This window comes from Phalacrocorax carbo, chromosome 10 (genome assembly GCF_963921805.1).
Source record: "Phalacrocorax carbo chromosome 10, bPhaCar2.1, whole genome shotgun sequence".
Taxonomy (NCBI): domain Eukaryota; kingdom Metazoa; phylum Chordata; class Aves; order Suliformes; family Phalacrocoracidae; genus Phalacrocorax; species Phalacrocorax carbo.
In genome coordinates this window covers 8,842,499-8,856,911 of record NC_087522.1, presented here as the reverse complement: position 1 = coordinate 8,856,911, position 14,413 = coordinate 8,842,499, and the positions used below count along the sequence as shown (strand labels likewise).

Here is a 14,413-nt window from a genome sequence, read left to right as displayed (position 1 = left end):
CCGACTTCCCCTTTGACGCAAAGGTTAAGCATTTTTGCCGGTTTCTGGTGCCCGGGATGCCATCCTTGGGGGTAACCGGGGCGAGTTTGTTCCTTTGCTCTCGCACCCCTACCCCCGGCACATTAAAGGCTGTATCCCGCCCCGGCAGTCGCGCATGCGCAGGGCAGGGCGGGCTTCCCTCCCAGTGGGTAAAACCCCGCCCACTTAGCCGCCTGCGCGCGGGGCGGTGGGAAGGCCGGCGCTCGCCAGGGCGCGTGCGCGCCTTGGCCCAATCGGTGGGGTGGGGGTGGTGCCGCGTGCCGCGTCATGATGTCGCCTTCACGTGACGTCGGGTCTGCCCCCGATGGGCGGTGTGGCCTGAGGGAGTGGGGGGGCAGCGGGAAGCGGAGCGGCGGGGGAGGGCCTCGGGCGCCCGGGACGGAGCGGCAGGATGCCGGGGCTGGTACTGTTCGGCAGGCGCTGGGCCATCGGCAGCGACGACTTCGTCCTCCCGGGGGCTTTTGAACTGTTCATCAGGCTGCTGTGGTAAGGCGGCGCGCGGGGCCGTTTCCACGCGCCCGCGGGGACGCGGCGGCCGGGCCTCGGGCGCCGCTCCCGGCGCGGCTTCCCCCGCCGGCGGGTGGGACTGACGGGCCGCCTGCGGCCGCCGGGCTCTTCCGGGCCGGCCCGGCGCTCCGCCCTGGGCGCCGGCCGCAGCGTCGGCCACTCCGCCGGAGGCGGCCCGTCCCCGCGTCTGTGGCAGACCGCCTTGACTGGTGTGGCGGCACGGCGCGGTGTCACTGCTGCGCTGCCTCGTGCGCGCGCGGAGCCGGCACCGCGTGCCTGCAGTCGGCCGCGGACCGGCGCCGGTGTGGTAACTCTTGTTACTTCGAGAGTTGATACGATGGTTCCTTTGTTCGGATCAGCCGAGGCTCTTCGGGACCTGTGGAAACGCGCAGCGCCGTAGGGACGCTGCTGCGCGGTCTGCGGGCGGCGGGTTGGCACCGCTGCCGAGTGTTCGCGTCGTCACTTCATTCTGATCGGTGCCTTATGTAACGACTCCCTTTCCATTAATCTGTGTGGAGTGATTTCATTCAGATGAAGACTGTTTATCAGGTGCTCACTTTGCAGTCTGCACATTTCCTTTGCAACTATAACTTCTGTTATCTTGTTTTCCTGTAGGTGGATTGGAATTCTTGCGCTTTACACAGTTCATAAGGGGCGGTTTAACTGTCCTGGGGGAGGTCTACTGCACAGCTACTTGCTTGTCCTCCTCATTCTCCTGGCTTCTATAATATGTGCGTTATCTGCTCTTGTATACATCAGTATGCAAGGTAAATAATAATTGTATTCTGTATTTATCTGGTAAGATTGTAGTATTTTTCTTTTTAACCTGGAGTTGACATTAAAAAGCAAAAAAGTTGAAGTGTTTTAATGGTAGTCAAACTTGAGAAACTGTCTGTCAGCATTAATATATTTGCTTTAATAATATGATCTCTGTTAGCCAGGAATCTAAAATAATAAATGGACAGGGATGGCTGTGTTTGTTGCCATCAGAGCTAATGGCGCTGTGTTTGCTGCCATCAGAGCATCTTGAAAACTTCCTCTACGTTCACCATGAATAGATGACCCGGAATGGAACACCGCTCAACCACATAGAAACATAATCCATATGTTGTAGTAAAACCAGCGCCATAAATACTCTTAAATAGAACAGGACTTAACGGCTTGAAGTTAATGGTTAAACAAAAGTAAGGATCCAAATCCAACTTGTAGTCATTTGTGGAAATGCTTCGTTTGGGGTTAAAAAAATGCTAGGAAAGCTTTTTTGCCCTGGTGAGGCACCTCATTATCAAAGTAATGCTGGGAAGGTTAATTTGAAATATGTGTGTGGTCTCTGGAGTAATAGATGAGACCCCCACAATTTCTAATGTATTGATTCTCTCAGCACACTGTAAATAAACGAGTATTTAAGTGGAAAGAAGCATAAAGAATGCATGAAGAGAAAGTATGCCAGAGCAGAGATGTGGATGATGATCCTGGCCTTGAATCTAACCACTGATTCTCCTACAGTTTCCAGAGGAGGGAAGGGAAGATTAGCCAAGTTACGCTATTGATATTTATATTGAAGTTGAGGAGGTGAGAGATGTAACTATAAATAGCAGAGAGAAAAGAGCCTTGTTCGGTATAAAAGTACAGCTACAAGGCCATTATAACCAAGAAATGGAAAAATTCTGAGGCTGAATTTCCAAGAAAATTAATGGTGGGATGTCATGGACTGTGGCTGTAATGTGTGGGTTTGGGAGCGATGGTTCTTGCACCACCCCTTGCACTGTACTGACGTGAGTGTTAGTGATGCCAGTGGTGAGCCTGACTGGAGAGCTTATACGCTGGGTTTGGTTCTGGGGAAAGAAAGGAGCTGTTTTCAGGAGCAACAGTTCTGTCTCATTGTGTCTGTGTAAGCAACTGTGCTGCTGCAGTACAGGCTACAGCCTGGGAATGGGAATAAGCAACCACTGGATCAAGGGCTTTTTAAACAGCTCTGTCACTGGGTGTGAACCACAGCTTTACCATTGGAAAATAGTTTCCAAAGTTGTTTTTGTCCTGCAGTGTTTAAGACTTTACAAATTACCCTGCCTACACTTGAGCACGCACACCCCACCACCTCATTACCCTGCGATCAACAAACTAGTATAAGGAGCTGAGCTGGCCAAAAATTACTCCCTTTTTTATTGCCTAAGAATGCTGAAAAGAAGAGGTTATTAGTAAGCTAAGAATATAGAAAATAGTCAGAGAAGTATTTGTCCTGGTAATGGTCCTACTTTTGTTCTAAATAAAAATGTGAATTAATGTATTATTTAGTGACTCAGTATACAGAGCTTCATTGTAGCCCAGCAAGGTAGTATCTAAAAATGAAGTATTCAGCCAACTAAAAGCTAAACAGAATAACAGTAAAAGCAGGCAGCAAAAGTCAAGGAACTGGAGGTGAGCCAGTGCTCCAGGATGCCACTTTGGTTTACGCTGCTGGGCACAGCACTACAGCTTCAAATTCAACACAGAAATGTCTCTGACTGGATTGATTTTGGGTATTAATAGAGTAGATTCTAGGAATCGTGGCTATAAACCCATTGTTTTTCTTTTCTCAGTTTCAGTGATAGCTTTCCATTAGTATGAAAATACTTTGTAGTTTCAGTTAAGTTTTGTACTTTCTGAAAAGCTCAGGAAGTTTGTGTGTGTGGGTAGGATTTTATGTACTTAAGATGCATTCATAAACAGTTCTTGTTTTAAATTCTCCCTGTGATTTCAGGAACAATTTCTAATCCAGGCCCAAGAAAATCACTTCCCAAGCTACTTTATACTCGCCTACTACTCTATTTGCCTGAATTCATCTGGGCTGTCATAGGAGCCATATGGGTGTCAGACAGCAGTGTGCACTGCGAGAAGACTGTGATAAATGTCGTCATGGGGACAGTTATTGCAAGGTAAAGGTGCCTCCCCCCAAATCTAAGCTTGGTAGTGTACATGAAATGGAAAATACTGCTTATGTGGTTTTTGTATGTGTTTATTGAAGGCTTTTCCAGCAGTTGGAGGCTTTGATATTTCTTATAAATTATTGTGGTTTCTCATAGAAGGGTTTTCATTGTGAAAGGAGAAGAATTTGTAAATCTAGACAGCTAGGATGAGTTAGTATCCTTCCCTAAACAAGCTTGAACTACTTGCCTTGAGAGAGCACGTGCTAGAATGAAGGACAGGAGGTGAAGATCATAAGGGGTAAGAGAGATAGATGGGAATGTCAAAAACTGGATAAATGTGAAGAGAATAGTAACTAGATCACTTAACTGGCAGTGAAAAATGGAACCTTCACACCTCTGGGTTGCTATTTCCAAAGCACAGGGCTGTGATTTTGAATTTGATGCACTATGTGAAATGAGCTGACAGCCTTGTTCTTGTGCCTAGTGGATTGAAAGCCCAATAACAAAGCATGTACCCTTAAGACAGTAACAGGTGGGGTTCATACAGTATTTCATACCTAACTTTTGTTTTCTGTCTGTCAAGATCTATAGTTGTGTTTTCTTGCATACTTGTCATAAGTATCTAGTTTCACGGTCTTTTTATCCCACTTCCTTCTGTTTTGCAGCTGGATTATCATCATCTTCACCATCATTGGAGTTGTAATCGTCTTTGATCCACTCGGGGGAAAAAAGACATTTTACCTCACCGATAGCATAAATCGGAACCTGGAAAGCAGTCAGTCAGGGCAGTTGCTATATAATGTGAAGAACACTGCCACCAGAGTCTGGGAGAAAAGAATCAGGTTACTGTGTTGTTGTATTGTGCAAGATGATGACCATCGAGTGGCTTTTACAAGTATCGCAGAGCTTTTCCGCACCTACTTTTCAGTAAGATGGAAAGCTTTTTTTATGTTCTATTTTGACTAACTCTGAATTTGCAGACACGCCTGTACCTTTGGTCAGCTGGAGGTCCCTGCTTCCCCGTGCCTTGAAATCGGGTTTTGAATATGCCAATTTCAAAGTTAAAGGTGATTCTTATACAAGGTATACAACACTGATTTTTGCCTCCCTTTAAGAAAGGTTTCTCTCCCTTCACAAGTGTGACAGGCTGTGAGAAAACAGTATTCTTTCTTCTTAGGTGAGTAGGCAGGAGAACAAGGGTGAGTTTCTTTTCCTCAATATGTGAAGATCAAGGCATTTTTCCTACTGATGATGAGTAAGGAGTCATACCCGTAGCAAAGAATTGGGACTACTTTCTGACTATTAAAAAAATGAGCCCACAGTGCGTTAAGGCAGTCTTCCCATTGTGAGCCACTTCTGAGCATGTACTAGACAACAGTGGGCACATGCAGGACATTGCTTTTTGGAAACAGAGGGCATCTGCCAAATTGGAGTTTGCAGAATGCTTATTTATTTAGCTCAAATTTATGTCACCTACTGCTTGGGCAGTCATAGTTCAATGTTGACTTTGAAATCCGTTCATGATTTCAAGTTCTTGTTTATTAAGTACTTGGCCATGCTGATTTATAGCTACAGCCTACTCAGTGGTTTGTAGGGTAAAGGGTGCAAGTCATATGGACAGATGGCTGCCCCAGATAGTTGAATAAAAACCCTTCAGCCTTCTCCTGTGTAAAAGTCTTCTTGGTTGTTTTCGGTACAGAGGACTTTTCACACAGAGCTTTTCCCATAGTGGTATAGAACAGTCACCGGTAATTTCTGAATCATAATTTGCTGTGTGGCTGAGTGGATCTTTGTCAGGTATTTCATTAAGTGATGACAATTTCTTAATTAATTTCATCAGTCTTATTGAATAAAACACTCAATGTGTACAAAAGGGGTGGAAGGTTAGATGCTGCTGTGACCTGTTTCTCCAGTACATGTTGCCTCTGAGTGAAATGTATTTATATAAACTAAAAAAATATAATTCCTTGTGCATTTCTTATGAGATAGTTTTGCCATGTTGAGGTGTGGGATGGTTTTAAGTGCTCTTTCATTTTTTTGTGCAGGACACTGATCTGGTGCCAAGTGACATAGCAGCTGGTTTGATTCTGCTTCATCAAGAGCAAGATAAAATGGAAAGCTGCCCAAAAGAGCCTGAAGAAGTCCTGTGTCATTCTCCGTCATCTCTTGTGGTAAGATAGGGTTGTTGCAGCCTCTGGTGCAGTTACTCTAGGTGGTACCAGATCAGATTGAAATGCAGTTCTTCGTGCAAGGGTTTTGTGGTGGGTTTTTTTTTGTTCGGTTGTTTGTTTTAAACAAAATCAAATATTACTATAAAAACCTACAATTTAAATTATTAATAAATGCAGTGAAAACATCTTGATGAGTTTGCAGTCAAAACATTTGTCTGCTTTTGCATAAGTAGAAATTCTGTGTGACTGGAGAATTAAGTGCAAAAAGGAACTATTTAGGACATTTGATCATTGTTGAAGAGCTGGGAGAGGAACGGAACAGAGAGAAAATTAATGTTTAGGACTAAATAGAACTTCATAGAACTGAAAAGCTAGTCTTTTAGTATTGCGGTCACTTTAAATTATGTCTGCTGCAAATATCCAGACAAGGTAAGAAGCAAAAATAGCATCTTCTAAATGCTTGCAGATGATGGGTTACAGTTTGTTAATTGATTTTTTGCTAGTCTTCTGTGGTAAAATGCCTTTGTAAATTATTTTGCCTTCTTTTGGTGTGTGTTTTATAAAGTATATAATTGTACTTCAACCAATACATTTCTATCAAGTTCCTTTTGAATCCAGTCAATGTGATGGGGTCATGCTTTAGAAGTCCTTACCAGAGAGATCTACAGAGTCTTTAGCCATTCCTTCAATATCCTTAAGCAACCTACTTGAAGTGAATGTTGTTTTGAGTATTGAGCTTATCAGTGTATAAGTATTAGAAGAAACTAATTTAATGAGAGCTTTTCAAGATTCTTGAGCTGTGTAGCTGTATAAATAAACACAGACTTTTTTCTAGAATATGGTGGCTATTTTTGATTCCTCTTAGACCTTGAGGTTTTACTTTTTGGATACTGCATATTTCATCATGCCTTGATTTTTACTAGTCTGTGTTCAGGTTTTATTCTGGGGCTGCCTAACATACCTTTCTTCCTCACTCTCCTTCCATTTCTTTCCCTGTGACCTTTCAGACAGATGATTTGGATATCGAACTGGGGAATGCTGCTCACTACATGCTGTTTGCCGCAGCTGCTTATGGCTGGCCCTACTACATATACACCAACCCATGTACTGCGCTTTGTAAGCTCAATGGTGACTGGTAGGTTCGATCAAGAGCTTAAAAACGCATATCTTCCTTTTATTTAACTAGCGTTAGCAGAAATAAAATAGTTTCAATAGCAGCATTTTTGTTGCATTTAATTATATCACTCGTGGGAGTACATGAGCTTGACTGGTGGAGTTATCTTTCACAAATTCAAACATCAAAGTGGAAACAAAATTCCACCATCTTTCCATCCTCAGAAGCGGAATAGCTTTTGTTTCTTAAGGAAAGTTTGTGATTTAGATAAAAAAAATTCATTTAGCAAAATGGCTAAGGAAGAATTGGAATTAAACCAAACATGTTTTAAAATGACGCTTTTTAGAGCTACCTGTGGGCACACATGTATGTATACAACTAAAAATATATCAACAGTTTACTCTGCCTTAAAGGAATTAGCAAAAGTTACCTGTCCCTCCAGCCTCCATTTTATTCTCTTTGCCCACTTTACTCAGAAAAAAAATGTTTACCATCTGCATTGAAGCACGCATAATGCTGTGTAGGATTACTGTATATTTAAGTGACCGCTGATGTTTGTGACTGTAACCATTACTTTCTTAATTAGTAATGTGAAACTATTTAACCTACTGAAATATAAATGACTTAGGAAAGAAAAATTGCATAATACAATGGATAAAACATGAGATAAGTCTGCCATACAGAATTTCTTTTGAATTTCCTTTTTGCTTGTTTGTATTTTCTGTCGTTGGCCTGTAGTCTTAAGAATTATTTTCTTATTGCATTGTTTGCTCTGCTGATAGTCCTGTGGCAACAGTGTATTTGCCAGTCCGTGAACTGAAAATGTATGGCATGCTGCTCAGGCAGAACCAGGATTGTGGGCAGAGGTAACATCTTGTATCAGAGTACTGGTACTAAGGGGGAAAGAAAATTATTTAAAAAAAAAAAAAAAAAGCACTTGATTCCTGGCAGAAATCCTTCTGCAAATGTGACTGAGTTTGATTCCTTGAAAGGAAACCTAAAAACTTTGAACATGAAAATTTTTCTCTTCTGTGTTTGTTAGTTGCGGAAATAGACCAACAGATTCTGATATAACTGGCAGTGATCGTCATAACTTTCACTTTGGATCCATACTAAAAATAACAGGACTGCAGTACAGAGACTTCATTCATATCAGTTTTCATAACAAGGTAAACAATCTGGACAGGCATTTGGCAAAAAAAGTGATTAATTCAGTGAATGCAAGGGGTGAAGTTTCTACTTTGCCTTCAGCATTTATAACGTGCAAGGTGCAAAGCCAAGTGAAAACAGGCCCCAAAACATTCAGTTCTGATTTTTTTTCTAATCTAAAGGAACAGCCACAAAACCATTGACGTAAATATGTCTCAGTGTTGCAGAAAAGGCACTTAAAATAACTTGATAAGAAAATAGTTCAGCTTCTTCCCATAATACAATAGAGAGCTCAATAAGAGACCTTTCAGAAGGTGAGAACAAATGTTTACTCTTACAAAAAGTCGCTGCCTTTACTGATTACATTTTTCCCCTCCAGATCTATGAGATTCCATTTTTTGTTGCTTTGGATCACAAAAAAGAAGCTATTGTGGTTGCAGTGAGAGGAACCTTGTCTTTTGAGGTATCATCCATCTGATATAAATAATTAGCTTTATAGAAATGGGTGAACTCCTGGTCTCTAGAGGAAATTGTGTTATGCTGGCACATGTAAAAATACTCACAGGTATGAGTCTTCCGGGCTTAAGTTGTACACCCCCCTATCCTTGGATGGGTAACATTCCCAGTGCCACTGGAAGAGAGCGTGGAGGGTGGGCAGTGGTAATTCCCTCTCACTGTGAGTGGAGGTGCATTCCTAATGTGTGTGTTCGCAGCTTGGAAATAGTTGCTGAAGTTGGAATTGTGATTGCTCTATTCATTTGCTGGGGCGGCGGTTGATGGGGGGGGGAGTTTTGTTGCTTACCCACTTGGAAGTCAGCTTGTTGATGTCCCTGTGACAATGTTGAGTAGCAGAGCATGACCCATGAAGCCCTGCAGAGAGGTCTGACAAAAGCTGTCTTGTTTACAGGACATTCTCACTGATCTGTCAGCGGATTGTGAAGACTTGACCCTGGAGGATGTTCTAGAGAATGGCTTTGTGCATAAGGTGTGTGCAGGCTGTGGCTGTTTATAAATCATCGCAGCAGTAAGAAAACTGTAAACACCTGGGATCCTTTAGGTAAACAGAAGAGTATTCTCCTTGTGGGATGGATTGCACAAATTATTTCAGTGACTTGGTGGTTGCATCAAATACTGCTTCTGGGACTGCAAGGGAGAATTTGCAATGCTCTTGTCAGACTTTGTCCTTGTTAAAGGTTCCAAAAACTTCTTAACTGTTGCATACAAGGCCACCTGGTTATAACTAGACCTCTGTCAGGAGCATGTTAAAAGAGGAGACCAGCTTTGCAAAAAGGAAGTTGTTCTGTGGTGATGTTGTGTTTAAAGTATACACGCATCACACTTCACGTTAGATACACCCTTCTCGTCTTAACTTGAAATGCTGTCTTGTAGGGAATTACTCAAGCTGCAAATTACATCTATCGAAAGCTGATAAATGATGGAATTTTAAACCAGGCTTTCACAATTGCTCCAGTAAGTTACCTTCCAAATAATTTGGTTTGCCAGAAAAATTACACACAGCTTTTTCTGTGTCTGTCTATGTTTCAGTCTTCTCTTTCTGTCTATAGGAATATAAACTTGTGATAGTTGGTCACAGTCTGGGTGGTGGAACAGCTTCTATATTGGCGATTATGCTCAGGAACTCTTTTCCAACATTAAGATGTTATGCCTTTTCTCCTCCAGGAGGACTTTTAAGGTAAATATTAGACTTCTGTTATTCAGTTCTGTGTCTAAGATGTAAAAATTTCAAGGTAGTTGACAAATACATTAGATGATAACTCAGGGCTTGGCTGTGTTAAGAGTTTGTTTGTACATTCTCCACTAGAATTAGATTTGCTCCATCTCGGGTTACAGTCGACTTCTTGGGGGCATATTAAAGAATTAAATATATCTAGTGAGTTCTAACAGATAGTATAATTAGAGTTTGAAATAAAATGCTTACCTGACTAGTCTGGCTTGGCCTGTTCAATATCTACACGGTCCGTTATAATCAGCATTGAAATTACTCTGTCATCTGTAGCAAGTAGGTCTGAAAGCCTGCTGAAGAGCTGACTGCAAGTGCTGCTGCTGTTGCCGCATATTTGTATTTTTATGGAATGATAATGATCATAAAACTGAAGTGTGTATCTAAGGGGTGTCTTTTTATTTTTTTCCCTTAAGCAAATCACTTGCAGAATACACTAAGCACTTCATTGTTTCAGTCATTGTTGGAAAGGACCTTGTTGCAAGGTGAGATGGAAATATTTTTAAATTGTTCTGTCAGGGATATGTTAGGTGGCAGAGAACAGGAGGCTTTGCTTTACTTTGTCCTATGTGTGTTTAAACAGGTTAAGCATGCCCAACATGGAGGATTTAAAGAGGAGAATAGTGAGAATTGTGGCAAACTGCAGCAGACCCAAGGTAACTAAATGCAGCCACTGGTTAAAAGTCAGTGGAATTGTTAGCTGGGGTAAGCCCCAGCTTTAATCACATGACAGTTGGTGTGTGTGTTTTGATCTCAATGGTGAGAGTTACATTTGTGTTTTGGAAAAAGTGTGTTTTGTTTTTATTTCAGCGATGCTTGTGTTAGTCTCTTATCGTGTCAAGCTGTCTTGTTGGAAATTGAGATTCAGCAAGACCTGGAAGCTATCCGTGCACAACATCCAAGACCTGAAATGATCTGTTTGCTGCTTTTGCTGATAAAGAAAACTACTAAAAATGAAAACGAAAAGACACAGTTTTGAAAGTGCTGGAACAGTGTGGTGTCAGGTAGAGATGACACTGGAGGTGTAGAGGAGTGGCTTAAAGATTCAAAACTGCCATTTCTGAACATCTAAAGTTAAACCTGCTGTACTCTCAGGAGTACTGGTGTGCATACAGTCATTTTTAATCATTTAATTGTAGTTTCGGATGATGTGCATGCAAGCACACAAGTAGAGTAAGTTACCTGAAGAGGATGCCAAACCTCAATTTGTCTGTTTTTCTTTCTGAATTCAGTACCAGATTTTGCTGCGTGGGTGTTGGTACGAAGTATTTGGAGGAGATCCAGATAACTTCCCAACAGAGCTGGATGGCAGAAACCAAGATGCCCTCACCCAGCCACTTCTGGCTGAGGAGAGTTTAATGGTTCATCGGTCACCTTCATACAATGCCCTTGAGGATGAGTCACACTTAAATTCACCACCTCAGTATCCTCGTCTGTATCTTCCTGGAAAGATTATCCATATTGTAGAAGAATCCAGCTCTAGGAGGTAAGCAGAATAATGAACACCACTCTTGTTTTCCTAAAACCTAAAGCCGTTTCTCACTTTCGAGTACATGGTTCCAGCTCTGCTCCTCATCTGCACCTCCAATACCCATCTTTGGTTATTCCGCATTAGCCAGCTTTTCAGTTCTTACTCTGCGCCTCCCTCCTGCTTTCTGTTTCACTTAAAGCCCTGGAAACTGTTTCTCTTTAAGCCTGCGTGCCTTTTTCTGCACATGTATTGCGTGTGCTCAGGTGGTGATTTTAAACAGTAAGATGGCAAAGTTCAGCTTCGGCACGCTGCAGTTCTGACCTGAGGCTGCAAATCTTGCAGTCCTCTCTCCTGGTAGTGCTGCAGTGGTAACAAAACACCTGCTTCTTGAGTAGGTGAATATTGGTGATGAGGCAGAGGCCAAATACTGCCCATAATACCGGCCCAGCCAGACTGGAGAGGCCCAGTTGCCCCAGTACCCAGTGTGTCCCTGCAGCCTCTTGTTCTGTCCTTGGCTGCTTTTTGGTGGATGCAGGAAGGTGAGACAAAGACAACAGAAAAGCTGAAACTGCTGGAAGGGGGGAAGGGGTGGGGTGATGGTGGGGCAGTGTTGTGTTTAGGGTTTTTTTGTTTGTGTTTTGTTGATGTTGGCTTTTTTAGACAAAACACCCTGAAACAGCCCACAGGCTAGACTACTTGATAGCCTCCCTTGTTTCATTCTGAAATAGAAATAAAAGTGTCTGTAACTTGCACAAGACCATCTTACAGAAGGGGAAAAAAAAAACCTTACGGAGAGGGAAGAAAAGGGCTAGAGAAGAAATCCACTTTTTTCCTCCCATTCATTAGATTAGTATTTTATTTAAGCTTTACATCTTTAATGTTTAACGATTTTAATACTAGTTTTACAGGTTAGATACATTAAGACCTGTGACATGGCAGGTTTTCTCGATGGTTGCTATTCTACTTTATTGGGTTAATTTCTTTTCCTTCATTTACTCCACAGCACAGCACTTAGTCGTGTTTTTTTTCTTAATTGGACTAGCACACAAAAACTCCCATCATGTACCGTTCCGTAAAATAAAATCCTAAATACATCCTATGTGCAGCATTAAATCGAGTTAGTCTGTAATCCCCTACTGCCACCACTGTGACTTATTCCCTAAATTTGACATTAACTGTGTGAATGTGCAGTGCTGAACCCCTCATCCCCCTTTGCTCAGGCTGCATTCTGTGTTTCCTTGAGCAGGATTATTCGATAGCTGCTTTCTCTGTTAAGGTGCGATCGAATGTGCTGTAGTTCTGCCTTCAGGGCTGTTGAATGGCAGCATTCCCAGCTGTTTCCTGAAGGTCAGAACTGGAGCTCTCTGGGAGCCCACCTTCCTGCTGGGAGAAGATTCCAGTTCCTCCCTGAGCAAGGTCAGGCAGCCACAGGTTGGCTGTTCCAGGCCTGGTAGCGAGCACCCATCCCGACAGCCTGAGCCCTTGTATTTGTGGTGTGGTTGGTTGTTTTTTTTTCTGTTGGTTTTTGGTTTGTTTTGTTTTTTTTTTAGGTTGTGCTCTTCAGATATCAAATACACAGCAAGGTGGTCAAGCGAAACAGTCTTCAGCAGCATTTTAATAAGTCCCAAGATGATAACGGACCACATGCCAGATGTTGTGCTCAAATCTCTGAACAGTTTGTCTCAGGAACATGGGTCTTGCCTTCCTTGTCAAACACGAGAATGTAACACCAATGTAGTATAACCGTAGCTCACAGAAGAGGTGTGCGGGGCGGGGGGGGTGGTGTGTTTTTTTTTTTTTTTAATTGCAGGTTTCAAGTGGGCAGGACACATTCCACTTTCATACCAAAGTGGATTTCAGTTCTTTTCTCACATTGGATAAAATAAACAAGGGTCCTAATGCCCTTGCCTCTATGGCAACCTCAAGTGACATTTTGCTGGTTAAAGCAGAGAGTCTGCATTTATTCTGAAGGGTGAGCTTTTACAAAACAGACCAGCCTAGCTAAGCCTGTGCACACTGGCGCCTGGGAGCCAAGAGCTGAGGCATCACCTGCATCCTTGACCAAAGTGCGCACGTGCGTGAGGATGGCTTGGCCTGCACTGTGGAGCAGAGCCCTGTCAGACAGGGAAACAAGTCAAAATCCTGCTCTGGTTCAGCATCGGGTCATGGCATTGTCTTGGCGCCCTGTGACTGGCCTTTGCAAGGAGCGCTGCGAGCAGTGCTGCGGCCGAGGGCTGCCCCGCCGCCGGAGGTGGGCACGTGAGCAAAGGTGCCAGCAAGCCGCACCGATTGATTGCACTATTTTTCTTACAGACTGTGGTAGTGACTGGGCGGGTGGGGTGGGGGTGGTGAATGCTGCTTGGATGTACACGTGCAATATTCTTTAATCTACCTGTCTTTTATATTTGTTGATCCACATGACTACTTTTATTGATTTTAAACTAAAACTACTTAGTTAGGAAAAAAAGGCAAAAAACCAAACCCACGAACCAGCAAAAAAAGCTATTTGTGCCCTGGCAGCAGTGTAGTCACACACTCTGTCTACTGTGAGCTGCCAGAAATGTATAACCAGTTTTACTGATTTTAAAAAAAAGTGGCGTCCTTGGTTCTAGTGTGCACCTATTTTAACTTTTGATGGTTTTTTTGGGTTTTGTTTGTTGTTTTTTTTTTAAGGCTCAGCAGCCTTTATTAAAAAAAAAACAAACCTAAAAGTAAGTAATATGTGGTTGAGAATAACTGTGTGGGTGTTTTGCCTGTGATAATATGGCGACAAAATAAAATGCACTCTAAAAACATCTTACTCTGTTCAGAGGTGCTGAGTATGACAAAAGTTATAGCTTACCGCTGTAGCAACAGCTACCGGCCACGCAGCAAGGTAAGTCAGCACTGACAGCCAAGGCCTCACGTGTGCGTCCTGCCAGAGGCAGGCAGCAGCAGTGCCGCTCTTGGGGTGCAGCCTCCCACGGGGTACAACCAGCCCCAGGGAGAGGGGCGGGCAGCCCTGCAGCCAGCACCCATACAGCACAGCTCCAACGCTAAACAGCCAAAATATGAGGCACCAAAGTACAAACCATACTGCACCAGAGCCCTCATTTTACAAACTGTTGCAGTAAGTAACAGTTTTAGAGGAAAAGTGCTTCCGCTTGCATCAATAGAGTGCAAAGTGGGATTCCCCCCCCAGTTGTCAGCATATTTGATGCACTACGTAAGTAGCAGCAGGAGGTAGGAACAACTCCAGTGATAGCGCAAGGCCTCTGAAGACATGTTGCCAAGTACCATATTGCATCCTGGTTCTCACCCTCAGGGCACCACTGA

The 14,413-nt window shown here is 43.1% G+C and overlaps 1 protein-coding gene across 1 annotated transcript; it reads left to right on the top strand.

The window, feature by feature from the left end:
- Positions 1-353: 353 nt before the first annotated feature.
- Positions 354-13,893, top strand: DAGLB (diacylglycerol lipase beta). The gene is made up of 15 exons (XM_064461726.1): positions 354-525; positions 1,162-1,313; positions 3,287-3,461; positions 4,118-4,379; positions 5,498-5,623; positions 6,631-6,758; positions 7,780-7,906; positions 8,266-8,349; positions 8,794-8,871; positions 9,276-9,356; positions 9,452-9,579; positions 10,044-10,112; positions 10,211-10,283; positions 10,860-11,113; positions 12,649-13,893. Exons 1-15 carry the CDS (start codon positions 431-433, stop codon positions 12,839-12,841), a joined length of 2,025 nt encoding a protein of 674 aa, XP_064317796.1. The 5' UTR covers positions 354-430; the 3' UTR covers positions 12,842-13,893.
- The last annotated feature ends 520 nt before the right edge of the window (positions 13,894-14,413 follow it).